The sequence below is a fragment of the Hydra viridissima genome, unplaced genomic scaffold (assembly GCF_058129835.1).
Source record: "Hydra viridissima isolate aposymbiotic clone 2 unplaced genomic scaffold, HvirCarnegie_v1 scaffold_2, whole genome shotgun sequence".
Classification (NCBI taxonomy): Eukaryota; Metazoa; Cnidaria; class Hydrozoa; order Anthoathecata; family Hydridae; genus Hydra; species Hydra viridissima.
This window is the reverse complement of record NW_028324301.1, coordinates 14,327,969-14,350,025: the sequence shown is the minus strand read 5'-3', so window position 1 is coordinate 14,350,025 and position 22,057 is coordinate 14,327,969. Positions and strand designations below refer to the sequence as shown.

General features: G+C 29.0%; 4 protein-coding genes across 6 annotated transcripts; 2 read left to right on the top strand and 2 right to left on the bottom strand.

The window, feature by feature from the left end:
* Positions 1-2,376: 2,376 nt before the first annotated feature.
* On the bottom strand, positions 2,377-3,715 carry LOC145187874 (dnaJ homolog subfamily C member 15-like). Its single transcript, XM_080064393.2, has 3 exons — positions 3,555-3,715; positions 2,796-2,957; positions 2,377-2,620 (listed from the first exon to the last, which is right to left on the bottom strand). The coding sequence occupies exons 1-3, from the start codon at positions 3,589-3,591 to the stop codon at positions 2,469-2,471; spliced, it is 351 nt and encodes a 116-aa protein (XP_079920519.2). The 5' UTR covers positions 3,592-3,715; the 3' UTR covers positions 2,377-2,468.
* A 4,875-nt stretch (positions 3,716-8,590) lies between these two features.
* Positions 8,591-9,121, bottom strand: LOC149892107 (uncharacterized). The gene has a single exon (XM_090078062.1). The coding sequence runs from the start codon at positions 9,119-9,121 to the stop codon at positions 8,591-8,593; it is 531 nt and encodes a 176-aa protein (XP_089934188.1).
* A 2,968-nt stretch (positions 9,122-12,089) lies between these two features.
* Positions 12,090-15,009, top strand: LOC149892106 (uncharacterized). Of its 2 annotated transcripts, XM_090079358.1 has the most exons (4): positions 12,090-12,368; positions 12,676-12,725; positions 13,128-14,026; positions 14,111-15,009. In XM_090079358.1, the coding sequence occupies exons 2-4, from the start codon at positions 12,682-12,684 to the stop codon at positions 14,989-14,991; spliced, it is 1,824 nt and encodes a 607-aa protein (XP_089935484.1). In that variant the 5' UTR covers positions 12,090-12,368; positions 12,676-12,681; the 3' UTR covers positions 14,992-15,009. The 2 variants fall into 2 exon arrangements, with proteins under 2 accessions (XP_089935484.1, XP_089935483.1); XM_090079357.1 differs by lacking the exons at positions 12,090-12,368; positions 12,676-12,725 and adding an exon at positions 12,793-13,021.
* A 186-nt stretch (positions 15,010-15,195) lies between these two features.
* Positions 15,196-21,824, top strand: LOC149892105 (uncharacterized). 2 transcript variants are annotated; one of them, XM_090079359.1, is made up of 9 exons: positions 15,196-15,218; positions 15,402-15,653; positions 15,794-15,889; positions 15,989-16,148; positions 16,228-16,283; positions 16,416-16,588; positions 16,687-16,846; positions 17,071-17,225; positions 21,488-21,820. In XM_090079359.1, the coding sequence occupies exons 2-8, from the start codon at positions 15,440-15,442 to the stop codon at positions 17,097-17,099; spliced, it is 888 nt and encodes a 295-aa protein (XP_089935485.1). In that variant the 5' UTR covers positions 15,196-15,218; positions 15,402-15,439; the 3' UTR covers positions 17,100-17,225; positions 21,488-21,820. The 2 variants fall into 2 exon arrangements, with proteins under 2 accessions (XP_089935485.1, XP_089935486.1); XM_090079360.1 differs by lacking the exon at positions 15,196-15,218 and adding an exon at positions 21,026-21,144 and having other exon boundaries at positions 15,265-15,653; positions 21,488-21,824.
* Positions 21,825-22,057: the final 233 nt, after the last annotated feature.

The window sequence follows — 22,057 nt, the reverse complement described above, 5'->3', positions numbered from 1 at the left end:
TTCAAAAAACGATAACAAATTTTACACAATAATTGTTAGAGCAATTACGTTTAGGATTAACTTATTCCACTCAAACAAAAATGGCGTTCACACGCTTCTGATTCTGCAAGTGTCTTAATCAACGCGTTGCACAACTCAACTTTTGGATATTGGTTGAAAATAAATTTAGTGTGATGGATATAAATTTACTGTGATGGAAATAAGGACAAATATACTGTAATAACGTTCAGTGATTTATTACAGCTATTTAACAACGTTCAGTTATTTAATCATTTTGTTCCGCTATTTACAATTAAATTAAAATCATCTGTTTAGAATAAGGCAAAAAAATATAAAGCAATAAAAATTCAAAAGCCAAGTGTTTTAACTATTGTGTAGCATGAAATACACTGATTTAAAGTAAGTAATGTAGTGAAGTTAATTATAAAAACAAAAATATCATACATAGGTTACTTGGACTATTGTTGCACCTCGGCTGAACTCATAGTAATTTAAAAATTCAAAATCGAAATTCATATCAACAAGACAAAAAGAGCGCTCTGTTGGAATAGTTAAAACGCAACGAAAGTGTCGATTCAGAGATAAGAGTTTGGAAAATAAAAAAGACTTATCGAATATGTGTACATAGACTACCAAATAAAGATTTTGACTCGCGTTTTTTCAAAATTTGGTGGAGGAAGCATTGTCGAGCAGGGATTTTTTTTATCATCTGGTGTTGATTCTATTCACTAAATAACAGGCATTATGACAGCTGATACTTATATATACATACTTAAAGAAATAATACTTCTATACGCTGAGAATAACATGCCTTTGGAGCATGTTCTTTACAGTATATAGAAGTATTGTTTCTTAAGTATGAATCGAAATCTCAAGATTTAATCCGATAGATAATTTATGAAAAATTGTAACAGCTGAGGCAGCAAAGTAAAAGCATTGGAACAAAAAAGATCTGTTGGAAGTCGTAAAAACATTGTGTGTCTATCCGGTATCTACACGCTAATAAATGGTCAACAGCATTTTCCCAGAATGTTTATTTTCTTCTAATTGTCAATCGTTTAACCCTTTGGTTAAACAACATTCATTATTAATTTTGCTCAGTACAAAATTAAAAAAAAAAAATTTCTGTATTTAGTACTTTTTCCATTAACTCTCGACTTTATGTTCTACCGCTGTAACTTTTGTTGTTGTTGTAAAATAAAAAAGCATCAAATGAATCTGGTCCACTGCTTTTCTTTTGAAAATGCAAAAGACTGCAAACCACAATAGTTATCACAAACTTTTTCATTTGTAAAGGAAACGTTTGTGACAGCTATTGTGGTTGATATTTGGAGTGAGTTCCTTTAATGCTTTTTTGAACTGATGCAGGATGAAGGGATTGGGATGTTTCTGCCCATTTTTCTTAACTATGGTTGAGTGCAGTTCTCTAAAGGGCTATTTTGAGATTTAAGGTACTTTTAACACAACCAAACGTAAAATTCTTGTGGGCGGATACAGACTGTAGTTTTTTTATGTTGAATAAAAAGGATATTACGATAAATTATTACGTAATTAGTAAGGGTAGCAATTTCGTCGATTGCCAAAAACCAATTTACGTTAACATTTATTGAATGTTATGGTTAAAACTACTAAAACATCACAAATTGCAAATTATTTGTTAAGTATTCACTTTTAGTAGCATCCCAGGACAAAATGCTCTATTTCAAAAGTACGAATTATGTATGAAGCTTAAAGAAGTTATTTAGAACTCCTATAGAATCCCAACTCTTAAGACATTCTATATGATTAAGAACTTTTTGATCTTGGGTTGAATTTACAATTGATATCCTTGCAAGTTTTCTTGATCTTCTGGATGAGTGAGGGTTTTTTTTTCACATGTCCTGCTAAGGCTTACTACTGATAAGTTACGTTCTGGATTGTTCAGCAGGACTATCATCTAAAGCACGAGTCCAATCATGAATCAAAGCATGACTAAATCCGATCGAATAAATCTGGGAATAACTTGAGCAAAAAGTGAGAAAACATTCTGAAAAAAATATATATAGCACTCAGGAGAAACTACTCTTGGTATTAAAAGATCCATGACCAGGGCATTGCAGTCTATGTTTAAGGAATTTGTTTTGATTTTAAAACTAATTTAGACTTTAGTGGCAAGGGTTTCAAATAAAAACCTAAATTCTTTATTTCATTTTTATTAATTTTGACATCAAATCTGGTTTGCTAAAGAAATAAATACATATCTCTTTAAATATTTGTCTACTTTTATAAATATGAACTTTGTTAGGGTGATGAAGACTTTTATGACCTGATTGTATAATTAAATGATGTCTCAGAAAATTCATCACAACTATAAACACATGTTAAGATAATTATACATAACACAGAATAGATTTTAATTTAATGTCATACAGAATAATACAGTACTTTACAATTAAGGGTTTCTGCAACTTTCTTAAGGTTCACTTTAATTACTGAGCTTTTGTTTTTCCTTCTAATATATCCTTAGCTTCATTTATCTTTGATGCTAAATAAGGAGAACCTCCTTTATCAGGATGGTTTACAATCATAATTCGTCGATGAGAATCACGTATTCGTTGAAGATTAGCGCTTGGACTTACTCCTGTAAAAAATATTATATTTAGAATATAGCAAAGGGAAAAACGGAACTCTTTTTTTATCATCATATAGTTTATAAGAAATACAAACTTGAGTATAGCCAAAATACAAAATAATATAGGATTAAGCAATCTAAAATCCTATCTGTTTTTGTTAAGAAAAAAATAAAAAATTATTGCCTAAAATTAAAGATGCTTCGCGTTTGGACATTTTCTGTTCAAACCCTCCTCTATAATAAGCATTGATAGAAATATCTGTAATGGAAGGCATTGCTTTTTGTACTTGGTTCCAATTGACCTTTTTAGCAACATTCATTGCAAGTTTTCCAGCATATGCAACACCTAAAATGTAAATTAACAAAACTTTATACACTTGGAATATGATGGAAAAAATTGGATAAAAAACAGAAAATAAAATAACAAAGTATGAGCCAGTTGCAGGAAATGTTAAAATAATAAGTTAAATAGACACAGCATTCATTTACATTCTTTTAAATTGATTGCAAATTGGTTAGAAACAAAAGAAGACTAGATTTTTTTCCGGAACTATTTTATTTAATAAATTAAAAAGTTTGATTAATAAAAGGAGCTTTTTTTTGTGAAGATAATAAAGAAGCAAAACAAAGGTTGAACTTTATAAAAATATACTTAAAAAGAGGTTAAATATAAAAGAATCACACAGAAAAATTTCTTTAAAAAATTGTTTAAAGCTCACTTGCAGTAAATAATGGGTTGCACAGTTTTGCACAAAAAATTTCCCCGGAATTTTTAAAAATTCTTTAAAAATAGATACGTCAGTTTTATTTTCTTTTGTGTTCTCACGTGAAGATTGAATATAAATTTTTTCAAGTTAAGATTACCTGTCTAATATCAGTAACCATACTGAGCTACTAATTTTACAAAAAACAAATTATTAAATAATATTAAATTTTTACATACCTGCAATGCTTAGTCCCGCAACTATAAGACTAGTCATTTTGAAAGCTACTCTTTTAGAAAGTTTAAACAGTTAGTTGGTTATGACTGTAAACAGTTGGTTATGACTGTAACAGTTAGTTGGTTATGACTGTAAAGATCAAAATATTGAGTATTATTGACAAAGATAAATTTAAATATAAATTTAAAAATTCAACAATGTGAAAAAAAAACAAAAACTTTTTACAAAATATGCAAAATTTGCTTTAATGTAATTCCATGAAATTTAATCTTTTTTCTCGTTTGAGGTTTGTTCTTATAGGCAATACCGCTTTTTTTTTTTTTTAAAAAAAATTAAAATTTACGGTAAACATTTTTATGATAAATATTTGCGTCTGAGAATTTCGCTATTTTTGATACCGATACAAGCAACCTTGATTTTGTTTAAACTAAAAAAGAAACCTAAAATATTTCATCTTCTTAAAACGATATAATACGAAACGAAACGAGAAACAACGATACTAAACAGATTCTCTTTCCTAAGATTTAAAAACAAGAGTTGGCCACTACTTTTTCATGACTTTTAATACTAACTTAGAAAAATTTCTTTTCAGGCTCAAAATGAAACCTAGTGCTCTGGTGATTTAAGGCCAGTCTAAATTTTTATGGTAGTTCGTCCTACCTTCTATAACTTCTTTTAAAAAAAACTGTTTTTGAAAATTTGTTGTCTAAGCTGAATAATACTTAGCAAAAGTTAGGCTAAGTTGAAAAAAATATTATTGACAAAAATATGGTGGATGGCGTATATTGTCCTTAAACTTAAAGATAAATGTTTCAGAAAATAAGGTTTTAAATTGTTAAGCACAACTTTTCTAATTATCTACAAGCTAAAAGACATCGATATTGAATTACATTGTTTTTTCATACTTTGATTCAGAAGGTAGGGTAGAAAATCCGACGTTTAATTATTTCATTCAACAACGAACACTGAAGTGTCGAGAACTCGGTAATACTTAGCGATTTTGTTTTGAAAGGATTTTCGATGACCGCATAAACAGAATGGTTTCAGTGGAAGTTATTCGTAATAAACAAAATAGAGCGTGTGGTCATTATATATATATATATATATAAATGTAAATTTATTATTTTTAATGTTTAGAATTAAATAAGTTTGGTTAATAAGTTTGGTCATTTGTTTTTATAATTTTTTAAAAGGTACTTATTTTCATGTCTGCATTTAGAAATAAGTTCAGTTTTTTTTTATTTAGTAAATTTTCTTGATCTAAAAAAGTAATAATTTCAAACTTTTTTTGTTAACAAAATATACAATTTTGAGATATGCTATTATAGGTAGGCGCAGTTTTTAGAATAGACCAGTTTAATTTAAAGTTAATATTTTTTTCTTTTAGTTGCAAAATATACTTTGACAGCATAGTCTCTTTTGAGTACTTTTCATGATTTTTTTAATTTTTTAATGTTGTTGATGGAACTTCCTGGTCAAAGAAATTAATAACAATTTTACAATGCTTACTATCCCACCCAACATAAGACGACTTTAAGACGTATGTAACTTGTCTTTAACTCGTCTAGACGTCTACAACTAGTTAAAGACGTGTTTAAGACGGCTTTTCAACACCTCATTAAGACATCTTCCAACAACCAGTTTAAGATGTCCTTAAGACATCTTAACAAGACGTCTGTCGGAACAACAAGTTTAAGACATCCTTTAGACATCTTAATAAGACGTCTCTCGGAATAACCAGTTTAAGACGTCTTTCGGAATAACCAGCTTAAGATGTCTTTCAGAATAACCAGTTTAAGACATCCGTGAGACATCTTAACAAGACGTCTTTTGGAATAAGCAGCTTAAGATGTCTTTAATCGTGAAAGTATTAGAGATGGACGTGCAAAATTTTTGTTTTTTTGCAAACCATGCTAGTTGCGCATTCTTAAAAAACTATTGTTGTAAACAATAATATTTTAAGAAATAACGCGGATGATGAAAAAAAATTGAGATCATTTACTTGAATACATGTATAACTTGAGAGGTAATAGTTAATACGAAATATCAAGAAGTTTTGTAGCTACCTAGAGCACAATATTTCCATGTTTAGTGAACTGCTCCATCTACCATATTGCTGCAGTCTTCTGGTTTATGAATATTAATGAATTTTCTATTTGGGCTTGCTCCATTAGACACTATAGCCCTTAGTTTAAGTCCAATGGATTCTAACATCGTATATATATATATATATATATATATATATATATATATATATATATATATATATATATATATATATATATATATATACATGTTTAACAACAATAATATATACAGTTTAGGATAAATAACTTATACATAAAATGAATGTAAATACAAGAAAGAAAAAACAATTTGTCACAGTTTTAAAGAATTTAGCAAAACCAGTTTATGGCAAACCGCAAGAATAACTTAGTACTTAACATTAACATAACATGATTTACCAGCTATATATAAGCTAAGTTTTATTTGACAAAAACTAATGGGTTATTATGTGCTTTTTATAATAAATAAAATAATATATGAAGTATGAAAAACGAAAACATGAAATATCTGGCGCATTTTGCAAGATAATTATAAATTTGAATAACTTTTTAAAAGACTTTGCATTATCAAATAAGTTAAAAAATTCCCATTAGAAAATGCACCTACCAATAAACAACTCACAGTGGAACATATATTGGGGAGCTTATAGGGTAGTCGACGCAAAAAATGGCGGCACATGGGAATAAATCTTTAAAAATACATAAATTTAAGGCTGGTGAACGAAAGACCAAGGAGTTGAATGAAACCAGATCTTGACAAAAAATTATATTTAAGTTTTTTTATGTTTCGCTATACTTTTTTTAGTCATTTTAAAATTGTTTTTACAGGTCTATTTCATCATTGACAGACTTTGTTTACACGAAAAAACGTGTCCGAATTTAAAAATGTTTATCTTAAAAAAATGATAAAATCTGTTCGTGCCGACAACTAATTTCCTTTACCTTGGAGTAATTTGTTTAATAATTTGTCAACACGAGAAGTAGTTACTTTATCCTGAACAGACTTATTAAACAAATACTATGAAAGTTTAAACTAATACTAATAATTTAAACTATAATAATAAGTTGCACGTCCATCTCTTACACGTCCATGCTTTAATTCCTTCCTTAAACGAGTCTTTAATTACGTCTTTAATTCCAATTGCGGAAGAATGACAAGAATTGTATGGTTTAAAGTTATGCGGACAATTTTATCTGACAATAAAATCAGTTGTACACACTGTTAAAGTTTGAGCTTTTTTCTGTGATGCACCAGGAAGATCATTTTTAAAATTAACTGTTGCGCTCATACTGGATATTATTCTTGTGAAAGAGGCATTATCAAAGGTTCTTGGGAAGGAAGGGTAGTGTTTAATGAAGATCATAAATTTTGCAAGCGGACAGATTACGATTTGAGCTGCCAGTCGTATAAGCAACATCAGAAATATGTCTCCTCTTATAGCTGCTGGTTTTAAATGTGTTTTTTCGGATTTCTGCCTCGACAATATGCAAAAGACCAACTAATAATTCAAAAAAATTTTGAATTATTTTGTTAAGGTCCTATGGCTAGGTTATTACAAGCACATATTTTACAGATTTGTGAGAAACTAATCAAATTTAGAAATTAGATTGTTCACTAATGATTAATTTCAACATGGATCTACAGAGAGGCGGAAAGAGAAGTTTTAAAAAAACCCACCTTTTCAAATGTGTAATTGGTAAGTGTCTTCGAATGCTGCTTTCCAAAAAAACAATGATTTTCTTGACCAATTATTTTTTTTATTAATTTTCTCTTTTTAGCGACTGTTCGAGCGATATATCCAAAAGAATTGAAGAAGACTGTCCATAAATTTATACAAAACATGTTAAAAACCCACCAGCATTACGAAAATCTTATTAAAAATATATTCATGTACTCTTTTTTGTGGATGTTGTGAAATATTTCTATAGTAAATCATGTCTCTTTTTTTCATTTATTGCATTTTGATAGTTATTATTTTTCACACCTTCCTATATTCAGTCTCCACCTTCCAGTCTCTTTCTAACACAATATAAAAATATATATTTATATTGTACTGGAAAGAGACTGGAAGGTAATATATATATATATATATATATATATATATATATATATATATATATATATATATATATATATATATATATATATATATATATATATATATATATATATATATATATATATATATATATATATATATATATACACCTTGTACAGAAAGTTTAAACGCACTTGTTTTTTTGTATGTTATGGTAAATTTGGACTGGTGCAAAGAGAAAATCTGATGCAAGGTCTTCGTTTTTTGTTTTTTTTTTTTCTTAGCCAATTATTAATTAGGAAAAAAACGCAACTTTGAAAGAAAAAAACACAAAATCTTTTTTGAAATGTAATATCAAATAGAAATAATCAAAAAATTGATGAGAAGAAAGTGCAATAAAGTTTAAACACACTTATTAATTTTTTGTCATGGAAATATGTTAATATGGGATATGACCCCCGTTGATTTTGATACATGCTTGTAATCGCCTTGCCATTGATTCAATAAGATTTTCAATCATCTTGATTGGTATTTCAAGTCACAAATTTGTTAGTTCTTTTTTAAGCAGTTCATGACTAGTTATTTGCTTTTTGATAGTTGTTAATCCATCCAGCTCCAAAAATTTTTAATCGGGTTTAAGTCAGGTGATCGTGCTGGCCATGTCATGAGTCGAATATTATTTTCAACAAAATAATTGGTAATTGAATGTGCTGTATGACATGGAGAATTGTCTTGTTGAAATAACCAGTTTTGATCAGCCTGGAATAAATCGCAACTAGGGATAAGCGAGTTTTCCAAAATGTCGCGATACCCATATTGGTTCAATCTTCCTTCGTATATAAAATATAACCAAAGCCTGAGCCTTGATATGCATCCCTAAATGCCGACAGAGCCACCACTTTTTTGAATACAGATTTGTATGTGTTACTTCAATTATTTTTCCGTATTTTTGCGACAAACAAATCTCTTGTTTTTTCTGTTAATAATTTCAAAATTTGACTTATCGCTAAAGATACTCATTTTTGATTGTTCCACTGAATAATTTAAACGCTCTTTGCACCATTTTTTTCGTTTTAGACGATCGGTTAACGACAACATAGGCTTTCTTACAGCATGAAACGAATTTAATTCTTTTTTGCGTAATAACTTACTTATTGTCGTACGACTAACTGTTTTCTCCACAAGCGAACTATCAATTTCTGCACTCAAAGCTGATACTCCTGCTTTTGGGTTGCGTCTGCTAAGCGTGTAAAGCATGTTTTCATCGCGAGCAGACAGTTTTTTTGGGCGCCCAATTCGAGGTTTATCATTGACACTACCAGTCGATAAGTAATTTTTTATTGTTGTACGAACGCTAAATTCAGAAATATTCAAGTGTTTGCCGATTTCTCGATTGCTTATTTTCATTTTATGCATGCCAATGACTTGCCATTTATTTTTCGATGAGAAAGCTCTTTTACCCATGAAAATATGACCTTTTGATAAAGTTTTATCAGTTAAAAATTGCTGAAGGTTGAATCAAATTGTAGACTCAGTTTTTTTTGAAAAATAAAAAAAGAATAAAGATGCAAATACAATATGCTAACGAAAGCAGGCTGTTGAGTGATGAAAATGCGACTGCAAAAAAAAAAAATCAATCAATTAACAAGAGTTACAAGTTTTCCAATCAAAGTGCGTTTAAACTTTATTTCAAAAAATTGAAAAGGACTTAATTGCTCCGTTATTTTTCTGACCACTCTCCACCTCCTTTATGGTATTCTTACATTTTTTTTCTTCTCTAAATCATTAAATTAAACCATTAGTATAAATAAACATAAAAAATGTGGACCACATCTCATCGATTTATCGGGTTATCGTTTCTTAAAAAAACTATACACGTTAAAAAAACTAGTGCGTTTAAACTTTCTGTACAAGGTGTATATATATCTTCTCATTAGTTTTATATTTTTTTAACCTACGACATTTTTCGTTTGCATAAGCATTAGGTAGGTTTAGCAAACAACTCTTTATGTAATAATGAAATGGATATCATTGCTGTTGATTTTGTATTATAAATAGAGAATAATTAGTTGGAACCAAAGAATACAAGTTAATCACAGCGCAAAAGTTCTTAGGGGCGATTGAAAGTGAAATTAATCTTGTATATTCACTCGTGAGAATGTTTTTGATTTAGCGTCTATAAATTTAAAGTAAACTTAGCCTTTGGGATCTTTTATTTAGCAAAGAGGAAAGGAGGGGCAGGTGGAGGGGAGGGAGAGGAAGGGGATAAGGATGAGCAGTAGTAATTTTTTTTATATGAGATAAACAAAAATATTAACCTAAATTAATGAACAACATAAATAAAACTCACTGAAATATTTTTTAATTCAAAGCATCGTATGTTTACAAAATTATAATTTCACCTGTTAGTTATATTACCTATAATTATCATTTCACCTGCTTTACAGTCTGAAACATATAATTGTTATTTTCTTATAATGATGAGAAAATGTTACTAAACCAAACAAATAATTCCATTTAAATTTTATTTCAAAATAAGAAAAAAATCAGAAAACAACAACACAACTAAATGAAACTTTTTTAAACTATAAAATATATTTACAACTAGATCATTTAATGCAGATTCTTTGCCAGATGATGTTGCAACAGTGGTACATAAATTTTTTTAAAAAATATTGCACAGTATTATACAATTATGTTCAACCATATCCATTAAATAATAGTCTGATTTCATCATAATTACTTAAAGTTTTTCTGCAAACATGATCTTTAACTATTTGAAAAGTTAGAACAAAGAAATTGGCAAGAATTAGCTGATGGAAATTTAATCCACCCTAATCCAAACAAAAACAAAAAGAAACAAACAAAACAAAGCAAAAACAACTATATTTAAAGATAATCAATAATTACAACATTGAATAATAAAAAAGCATTCTAAAACACAAACAATTTTAAAAGTTTAACAAAAGCAATAACCATAAAAGTAATAATCAATTACAAAAATGGTAAGTGATTATTTTTACAAATACAAAAATAATTTACAAATTTACAGTTACAAAAATGATAAGATAAAAAGGATAAAGAAAATTGATATTATAACCATGTTAACTTAAAAGTATAACAAAGATAATAAACAACAACAATAATTAAAAATATATCAAAGTGAAATAGAAACCTTAACTAAGAACAACAGCAACAAAAGCCCTGTAACAACAAAAAAAAGCATAGTAACTGTATATTTGAAGAAGGAAAAAAAAAAAAAAAAAAAAATCTAATGATAAATGAAATTTTAAATACTGAAACAGATGATGAAAATAATACAGAAGAACAAGTAAAAATATCAAAAACAGAAAATTTAAAACTTGATAAAAATATTAGAAATAGTAAGTAACAAATAACAAAAATAAAAAGAACTTTAAGATATAACAATAATGAAGATACTAAGAAAATGTCAGAATCTTGTGGATCTCGGCCTTACATCTCTTGATGATGAAAAATATGCCAAATAAGCACATAACTATGTCTGATGTTTAAATTTGATCTCCAATTATTTTTTGTCCAATAACCAAAATATGTTGCAAAATTACCTTTTTTTTTTATTGTCCATTTTCAAGGAACATAAAAGTCAAGTATCTTACCAAACTTTGACCAGGTTTCAACAGTTATCATTAGATTGATTGTTAAAATAGAAACATTACGCTTAACTCCATTATGAAATGTCTCAAAGTGAAGATTTTTATAAACTCATCATATTATGTATTTCTAATGCCACTTAAAGATATTATGGTAGTTCTTTGAGTTGGACCAGCAGTTGGAATCTGAGATAAGGATACTCCCAGCCAAGGAAATGGAGCTTTTTTGGTCGATTTTTTCCTCCACATACTGTAACTGTTTCAAACTTTGGAGGCCAGTGTAACTCACGGATAACAGTGCTATTGTTAACAACTGAATTAGAGATTGGAATGGCTTTTATCCGTTTTTCACGCTCAACATTGTAATTTAAAATATGATGCACTGATACACTTTACTAGCTTCACTCGATACATCTATTTTGTTCATTTTGATAATTATTGTGACAGGCATACACACAACAGTTTTTTTGGCACGATATAAAAACTTAATCTGAAATCAAAAATATATGTATATCACTTGCTTTAAACGAATTCTAAAACTCCACGCTAAAATTATCCAAGTTCGTTTGCATTACATCATGCAACAGCAATTCACAACATATGATAAACAACATTGCATTTTCTCTTTTAAAACAAATCTAAACAAATAATTGTCTACAACCGTAAAAAAATAGGCCTGCACAAAAAATTCCAGTTGCACGACGAATAGGCCTGTTGTAAGAGGGGTGAGGGGGAGCGAGAGGGGTAAAGAAAGAGAGAGAGAGAGATAGTAAAATTTTTGCAAGACCCCCTCCCCTTTGGTCACGTGAATGTCGAAAATTGCTAGGTTTGTGCGGATCCAGCGTCTATAGAATGAAATTGGTACATTCACGTGGGCCGTTTCCTGGTGTGTTATTGGTTAAGGCAAACAATGAGCTTGGAAGTTCGCCTCTGCCACAAATGTCTATCCTCCCACAAGAGGTTTGTCCTAATGAGCCAATTATGGGAAATACACCTACGTTAATAGGTTTTGAAAATAGACATAAAAAGGGCTTCTGTGATACAAGTTTCAAAATCTGCAAATGCCAGGAGTAAACTGAGTAAGTTTTTGTTTTGATTTTTCGAGTTGTTTGGCTGTTTTACAGAGTTACTTTAGCTAGCTTGAATAACCGGGGGACAATAATTTTCTTTGACGTGCTAGTTTTACTTTGCAAAATTTTATTTTTTTACGTTTTATCGATTTTCTCACGGTGTTTGTGTTTGTTTTATGAAGGCGATTTGGAAATGTTGTGTTACTATTTAATAAGATAGAATTTTTAAAGTTGATAAATAAGAATGCTTCCTGCAGATCTTGAGCTTTTGCCTTCTCCCTCCCCGGTTTCTTATATAGTTGTTGTTTTTTTTTAGTCTTGAATGAAAAAAAGTTTCAAAATCTGCAAGTATCAGGAGGAAACTGTGTAAGTTTTTTGTTTTGCTTTTTTGAGTAAGTTTTTGTTTGGCTGTTTTACAGAGTTGCTTTAGCTAGCTGGAATGACCGGGGGACAAAATTGTTATTAGACATGCTGGCATCTCTTTGCAAAATTTATGTTATTTACGGTTTATCAATTTTCTCATGATGTTCGTGTTTATTTTATGAAAATGATTCGGTAATGTTGTGTTGCGTATTTAATGAAAGAGAGTTTTTAAATATAACGAATAAGAATGCCTTCTGCAGGTCTAGAGCTTTTACCATCTCTTCCTCCCCGGCTTTTTTGTAAGTTTAAAGTTTGCCTTGCGGACGCAATGTACACAAGATTTTGATACAAGTTTGTTTGTTTGTTGTTGTTTTTTTACTTTTACTATCATCGTTATGTTTATAGCACTGAAATGAACGAAAGAGCAAGAGTATACAGTAAAAAGTATAGGAGAATCCAGTCCGGGATTACCAAGATGCTAACTTCGACTGAGCCTTCTAGTGGTGATGTTGCAGTACCAGACAAACATGATCTTCACGTTGATGACGTTTTATCTTGCAGCGAAATTGTTAGCGATGTTAGCAGTGCTGATCGATCGAAGACATCACCTCTAAACATCGAATTAGCTAGGTGGGCAGTTAAGCACAATGTATCTCGTGAGTCCTTCAATGATCTGCTTTCAGTTCTCAATAGACATGGTTATGAGCATTTACAAAAGGATGCTAGAACGTTGTTAAAGACTCCCAGACGAATCTGTACTCAAGAAATCTGCGGTGGCTCCTATACTTACTCTGGAATTCAGGAAGGTTTGATTCAATGTTTAAAAGAAATGGATGTGATTGATGTTACTGAGATTAAGTTAAATGTCAGCATAGACGGTTTGCCTTTGTTTAAATCATCGCTTGTACAAATGTGGCCTATTTTGGGCATGTTTCACTCTAATGTTTTCATTGTTGCACTATACTGTGGGAAATCTAAGCCCCATCCTGTAGATGATTTTTTGAAGGACTTTGTTCTAGAAGTCAAGCACCTCTGTGTAGCTGGTATAACCTTCAACAAAACAAACTTAAAGTTTGGTCTTGGTGTTTTTATCTGTGATGCTCCAGCTAGAGCATTTTTGAAACAAGTTGTTGGACACACCTCAAAGCACGCTTGTGAGCGTTGTGAGATTGTTGGTGAGTATGTTGCTCATCGCGTGGTGTTCAAGCCCCAAAGTTCATATCTGTTAAGGTCTAATGCTTGTTTTGATCAGCTGTTGTATTTAAATGGTCATCAAGTTGGTGTATCCCCTCTCTCAAGTTTAGGTGCATCTTTGATCAATGATTTTGTTTTAGATTACATGCATTTAGTTTGTCTAGGAGCAACAAAAAGAATTTTGACTTTTTTAGTTCAGGGTCCAAGAGTATGCAGGCTGTCAAACTTTTTAATAAGCGATGTTTCTAACAGACTGTTATCTTTAAATGGCAAGTTACCTTCTGACTTTGCTCGCCAACCACGTTCATTGTCTGAGCTAGACAGATGGAAAGCCACAGAATTCAGGCAGTTTTTACTTTATACTGGTCCTCTGGTGTTGAAAGCTGTGCTTCAAAGCGACATGTATCAACATTTTCTTTTGCTGCATGTTTCTATTTCTATTTTGTTGAGTTCTAATAGTGAGTTCAGGCGTCATTACTTATCTTATGCTAGGGACTTGCTTAACTGTTTTGTAGAAAACGCTGCAACTTTTTATGGTGAAACCTTTGTGGTTTATAACATTCACAGTTTGGTTCATCTCTCAGACGATGTTGAAAATCAAGACTGTTCACTCAATGAAATGTCCGCTTTCCCTTTTGAAAATTTTCTGCAAACATTGAAGAAACAAGTTCGAAACTGCAACAACCCAATATCACAAGTTGCAAAGCGTCAGTTTGAATTGCAAAATGTCAGAACTGTATTTAAAACTTCAAAGCGTACAAACCTGTCTGTAAGTTTTCGAGATTCTTGTTTTCTACATCAGAACTATTTTTTTGTGATTGTTGAAAATCTTGCAGATGATAACTACTTGTGCAATCGTTTAAAGGTGAAATATACTAAAAGCTTTTATACCAGCCCAGTGGATTCTAAAGTCTTTGACATTGGTTTTGTTGAGAAGTTTGACGAAGTGGCATTTACATCCAAAAGGGTTCTGGTTCTCAAGACTGAACTTGTAAGAGTAAAGAAGGTTTCAGTATTGCCTTTCAATAATGGTTTTGTATATTTTCCTCTTTTGCATGAATCAGAGCAAAAATAATTTTTTTTTTGTGCATTAGTTGTTGTTGTTACTTTGTTTGTTTTTTATTTGTTTTAGTTTTCTTTGTTTTTTATTAGTTTAGTTTTTTTTTTTTTTTATTTAGTTTTTAACTGCAGAATTAAAGTTTTTCAAAATCAATTTGCTTATTTTAGCACAATGCAACATCCTTAACCAATTTCAACTTGCTCAATTTTTATTCTTCTTCAATATGGGAATTTAAGAATTAGGTTACATTGAAATGTTTTTCATAACAACAGTTTATTGATCATTTTAGTATTTCAAAAATGTTTTAGAATAGATTTATAGTATTTCTGAATTACATTAACAGTTGCATTACTTGTGATCATAATAATCAATTTAATATTGTCCTTTGTTTGGAGCTGTTCTCATCTTAAAATTGTTTTCTTTAGATTGATTAACAATACTTAGTAAAAAGGTTTGACGAAAGATGGAACCAGTACCAATGAAAAAGTGGGCTTGTGCGGTATGGCAAGAGAAGAGCAAAACAGAAATAGGAGTAGTTTTAAGAAAATGGATTGATACAGAAAAAAAGGTTGTTTATTGGCCAAGTGGTGTAGATGTATTACGGGCTGAGAGATACAATCTTTCACCAAGTTCACACTGGAAGCAGTTTAGACTTATAAAAATGAAATGTGAGGATGGTAGGTCTTTTTTCATTTTTTCAAGTTGCTATTACTTTTATTGTATTTGTGTGAGTAAGATTTTAAATCAGCTATGTGTTTGTTATTTTTTTTTGTTTTTGTTTTTTTTTTAAAAAAGTAAATGTCTACTTTTGTTAAAGATGACATTGAAGTGTGTAAACTATCAGACTTGTCTGCTTCAGAAGATGAGCATGGTTTTGTTGTTGACAATACATTGACCTCAAATGAAACATCAGGTTAGAAACTGCACCCTTTGTTGGATTTTTTATAATAGGTTTACATCAAATGCATGTCATTTAATAAAAATAAATGGTTTTTTTGTTTGTTTTTTTCAGACATTCCATTGATACCAGCTTCTGCTCCTCACAAAACCAAATTAACAGCATTTCCAACTCCACCATCTTCTTTTGTCCCTTCGTCCTCAAAAGTCAGTCAATCATCGCAAAGTTTCAGAGAAGCAACACGCTCTCGGTCTAGATCCCCTGTGACCAACAGGTAATTTAACTGAGTTTTATCACATTGAACTCTGCATGATTAAACAATGCAGTGATGTGATATTTTATTTCATGTTAAGGACACCTCAACCTGTTGCATGCAGCTCCTCCCAAGGTTTTCCTCTTGAAACTGCACGTAAGGAAAATTGTTTTGACTAAAGCGGTTTATTTTAAATATGATTGAGCTTGAGAGTTGCAATAAAGAATTGTTTGGAACATGTTCTGTTCAGGTGACTTCTACTCAATATTTTTCAATTTATTCTAACAGAGTTTCAAAAAGCTGTTCTTAACAATTTGGGAGAGATTGCAGTATTCATGAATGAGCTACGCGAAAGGAGAGCTGTCCATAATGACACCAAACAAATCTCAGCTCTTTTGAGCATAGAAGAGTTTGAGACAGTAGAAGAGCAACTGAAGGATGAAAACTACAGAAAAAATTTGGTAATTTCACCACTGTTGTTTTTTTAACAATTGTTGGACAGAAAATCTACTTTTTTTTTAAAGATAGTTCCTAATTTGCAGTTGGTCTTTGTATACAGGTAGAACAGCTCTCTCAAATTGGGGGTGTAGATGTCAAAGATGCAACTTCAAAAATCATTGACAGAATGTTTTCTGTGAAACTGCAATGTAAAATGAACATGAAAGGGAGTGGCGGAAAGTTAGCATTAGAAAAGTCTGGGTTATGGAGAGTTGTAATTGGTAAATATGCTTTTGTGTGTGTGTGTGTGTGTGTGTGTGTGTGTGTGTGTGTGTGTGTGTGTGTGTGTGTGTGTGTGTGTGTGTGTGTGTGTGTGTTTGTGAGAAACATCTAGAAAATTAGCTAATGCAGTATTTTGTGGGTAAATTCTTTACAGAAGTTAAAAGGAACTAAAACTTGTTTAGATATTTTGCTTTCTTTAATTGTTTATCTAATTTACTTAAAGATGCTGTGAGAATAACATTTCTGCTATGAAAGAGTCCAGTATGAGAGAACGTGTAATGGTTAAGCTAAAGAATGCGCCAGGTCGAAAAGATGGTACAAAAAACCAATAAAAGGTTTACTTCGATCAACGGTCTGATGTTGGGAGAATTGTAATTGGTAATTATACTTTTATTTAAGACTAAGAAACAACTGAAATGGTAGCTAATGCCATGCATAGTTTGTAATGTTTTTACCAAAGAAATAATGAACTGAATTAGTTGTTCTTTTAAAATTGCTTTTAATTTTGTTTTTTTTTATTATTGGATTTTTTTTTAATTGTTTATCATTTTTACTGTTTATTTTTAAACTCTTTTTTGTATTTATAATTGAAATGCTGCCTGCACAAACTGCATTAGTCACACTATTTTCATTTTGAGATGTAACCATTTTAAGATTACTTGTAATAAACTAAAATAAGTTCACTGCTTTGTTTATTTTTTAAACTTTCTTGTCAAGAAATTCACAAGTCTGTTTTGTTTTTCTAAAGATAGTAAAAAAGATATAAAAAGAGAAAATAACTTCAATTTTATTGTTTAAATATATAAAATAAATGGTTGATGAATTTAATAACTATAAAATCCATCATAAATTTTTTAATATGCAGAATTTCGTTGCAAGAACCAATAGTATTGATTGTTTATTTTAAAAAATAAATTATTAAACAAATACTTTTGTTCAAAAAAAAGAAAGGATAAGCACCAAAATATCATTTCTATATTTTAAGTATTAAAACTTTCAAAATGTTGAATTAAAAAGAAAAAAGAAAATATCTCGCAGTTTATTTTTAAAGAACAAAACAAGGATAACTTTGCATGGATTCTTTTTGTTACAAGATTTCATTATATTAACCCATTCATATGGTTTGCTTATTTCTCCACTTTTTTCTTCTTTTTTCAATTCTTGCAAAGCATCAGTTAATAAGTGTTATGAAATAGGGTAATTAATTATTATTCTTTGAAAAGCTCCATTGTACAAAGGTTAACCAAACAATACAAAAGATATATTTTGTTTTGACTGTAGCACTTCTAGGCAAACAGAGTTATCTTCTCGTTTCTATCATTCTTGTTTTCTTTAATATAATCATCTAAAAATGTTATTACTTCATTGGGTCCTTTATCTGCAGCATTTTCTACATTATAATAGAAGGTTGTTTTTTAAGAAACAAGGTTAATGATACCAAAATTGTGTACCCATGTGTCTTTTGTAATATACTCCACTAACATTAGTTGCTTACTTGTAGTTAGTTACTTTTTGATAATTCGTACATAATACAAGACTGCTGTTACTTTTTGATAATTCGTACATAATACAAGACTTGTTTGTCCAACTCATATTTTTTTGTTTCATCATAGAAAACCTGTGCTTTTCAGATATGCATATCATGTTGGAGTGTGAAGTTTTTTGCTAGAAGTATACCTCCTTTCAAAAGTTAGCATTAAAAAGAGTAATCTAAATATAAATTTGATAAAGTTATCATTAATTTATAACAAATTTGCTATTAACTTATACATTAAAAAAAATTTAAAATGCAACTTTATTACAACTTAGAGACTAAATTTAAAAAGCTAGACTAGACTAAACTGAAACATTATTAATTAATGATTTCTTTAAGGTAACTTAAAATATTACTTTAGTTTTATAATCATTACATGTAAACATACATTCAATATTTTTTTAATTGAAAATATGTCCTTAAAAATAGATGAACAAACTGAATTCCTAAATTGAAATTTTATTATATATCTATGAACTATTATATTTTACTTATTTACTTAAGTTAAAGTCATTTATAATGTATCTATAAGTAAATTAAACAGTAAATAGTATTTTCTATGCTAAAATGTTAATCTTTTTTCAAACATATTTCAAGTAAGGGATGAAATAGTTTGTAATTTAATAAAATTAACAATAATACCATGAAATATCATATAGTTATAATGACTGCTAATGGTAGTTACAACTTCAACAAAACAAATGTATAGGCATTACAAACACTAAAGATTAATAATGAAAGATTAATCAATAGCATGCTACAATTATCACAAGTGTTGATCCTTTGTTTAAACTTATTAATACAGTAGTATTGTTCCTTTTACCAATTAAGAGTTTCCATTATAACAACTGTTAATCATTATAATTGTAGAACAGATTTTCTTCACATTTTTTTTTAATCTTTTTATTTGTATTTCTGCACCAGTTTTCTTCAACTCTTTTTCTTCTTTTGGATGCCATGATAGCTTGTTTGTATTCGGCAAAAATATTAGATCTATTTGTCACTTGTAAAATCCCTTATTGAAATTGATTCTATTTTTTATGCAGCTCAGATATTTTTTTTGTTCAAAATAGCTGGTACACATGAAAGTTTATTAGTTCATTATTGAAGTGACATAGTTATCTCTGTTTTTTTTTTTTTTTTTTTTTTTTTTTTAATGGACTTAAGGAGTTTTTGCTGGCAGCACTTCATTTGCTATTGTTTATTGTTTTAATTGTTTATTGCTTTTGTTGCAATTTTATTTTCTTGTGTAGTTGTCGTTGTTATTTATTACCTGTACTCTCAAAGAAGTTAAGTTTTGTTTATAATTGTTATTGTTTGGTATTTTTATCACATTTTAAAATTAACTAGTTTATATTTTTAAGTTCTTTTTCTTACTTATTATTGCTATTGCTTGTTAACTTCATTTTTTATTGCTTTTGATATAATTTTAAAATCTTTGTATTAATGTTTTTGTTTTTAATCATTATTGTTAAGTTTTAAAGTTTTTTTTAACTACTTCTTTATTAATTATTGTTGTTGTTCTTTTTATTATATTTCTATGTTTTTTTAATATTTATTGCTTATTGTATTTACTCTTTAATAACTCTTATTGAATTTAAAAATAAATTTTGACTACTTTATATTGCTAATATTTGAGATTTTTTTTTTATTGTAAAAACCTTTCTTGCTGTTTATTATTGTCATTGCTTATCATTTTTGTGATGCTTTTTTGTATTAATTACTATTGTTGTTTATTACTTTTATCACATTTTAAAGCTCTTGCTATTATTTATAGTTGCTGTTGTTTGTTAGTTTAATTATCTTTGTATAGTTTTGATTTATATTTACAAGCTACACTTGATTGTTCCGTTATTTTGTTAATACATAGAGCTGCTGCAATTTTTTTATTTTTGTAGCAACAAAGCGCTGTTTTCAACTCCTCATTCAAATCAACAATCCCTTTCATCCAGATTATCCTCTCTCCTCCTCCCCTGCCTCCTTGCCAAAAATGAGGCCAGAATGATACATTTATTTTTCTCCTATGGAGCAAGATCCACAACATTCTGACACTTTTTTTATTATCTTAATTATTGTTTTATCTTAGAGTTTTTTTGTTTTTTTGTTTTCTATCTTTTATTACTTATCACTTCTCATTGCTAATGTTTTTATCAAGCTTAAATTTTTTTTTTTTAGTTGTTCTTCTATATTATTTTCATCATCTGTTTAAGTTTTTAAAGTGTCATTTTTTTAAAATTTCTGTTCCTTTATTCACATAGGCAAGTGCTATGCTTTTTTTTTTTTTTTTTTTTTTCAATCACCTAGATGCTAGTCTCAACTCCTAAATCAAATCAATAATCCCTCTCATCCAGATTAATCCCTCTCCTCCATCTCTGCCTTCATGTAAGGCTGGAAAGATACATTTATTTTCATTCTATGGACACGAGATCCACAACATTCTGACATTTTTTTGTTATCATTATTATTGTTTTAACTTTTTTTTTTTTACCATTTATCTTTTATTATTGTTAATAATTTCATCAAGCTTTAAATTTTTCTCTATAATTTTTAGTTTTTCTTCTGTATTATTTTCATAATCTGTTTCAGTTTTTAAAACTTAATTTATTTATTTATTTATTTTCTTTTATGTTTTTTTTTTTTTCAGGCAGGGTTTTTATTGTAGTTGTTGTTGTTGTTATTGCTGTGGTTGTTGTTGTTGTTGTTGTTGTTATGGTTGCTGGTGTTGTGGTTGTTGTTGTTGCTGTTGCTGTTGTTGTTGATGAGGTTAGTTAAGATTTCTATTATATTTTGCAACAACTTTAACTATTGTTGTTGTTTATTATCTTTGTTACACTTTTAAGTTAATGTTGTTATAATAAAAAATTCCTTTTATCCCTTATCATTTTTGTAATTGATTATTACTTTTATTGTTTATTGCTTTTGTTAAACTTTTTAAATTCTTTGTATTAGTATTGTTGTTGTTGGGTGTTTTTATTGTGTTTTTAAAATGCTTTTTATTATTCAATATTGTAACTATTAACTATCTTTAAATATAGTTGTTTAGTTTTTTTTTTATTATAGGTTTGAATTGTTCTTACTTACTAAAAATGTTTACGTATTTTTGCAGATGCTGTAAAAGTTTCCGTTATTAAAAGAGTCGTTATTGCACGTTCGAGCATTAGTTAAGCTAAAGAATATATCAATCCAAAAAGATGTTATGAACTGTATTTGAACGCATTACTTTGAGGAGTTTAATACGAATGTGGTTCGAACAAGTAGAAACTCCTAAAATTTTAACAATTCGTACTTATATTTTTCAGCCACTGTATTTGTAGGATAGAAGTAATATTTCTTGTTAATGTTTTAAATAAGTATGCTTGATATTTGTGCTTTTGCATTTCCATTTAAAAGTTTTATTTAAGAAACTCTATAATCTAACTGATATAAGAACAAATAAAGTTCCGTGTTAGTCCTATTTTTCTACTAATAATGAATAGTTAAAATAACACATTTCTCTTTGAATTTTAGTATGTATTACGGTTGTAAACTATTTGCATTTGAAAAATAAATATGTATGACATGAATAAATATGCGTTTTACTATTATTTTCCAAATAGATGATAACATTTACAAAGAATGTATTTTATGAAATATTCCTATGCATTAACTATTATTAACTTGATATTATTGAAAGACA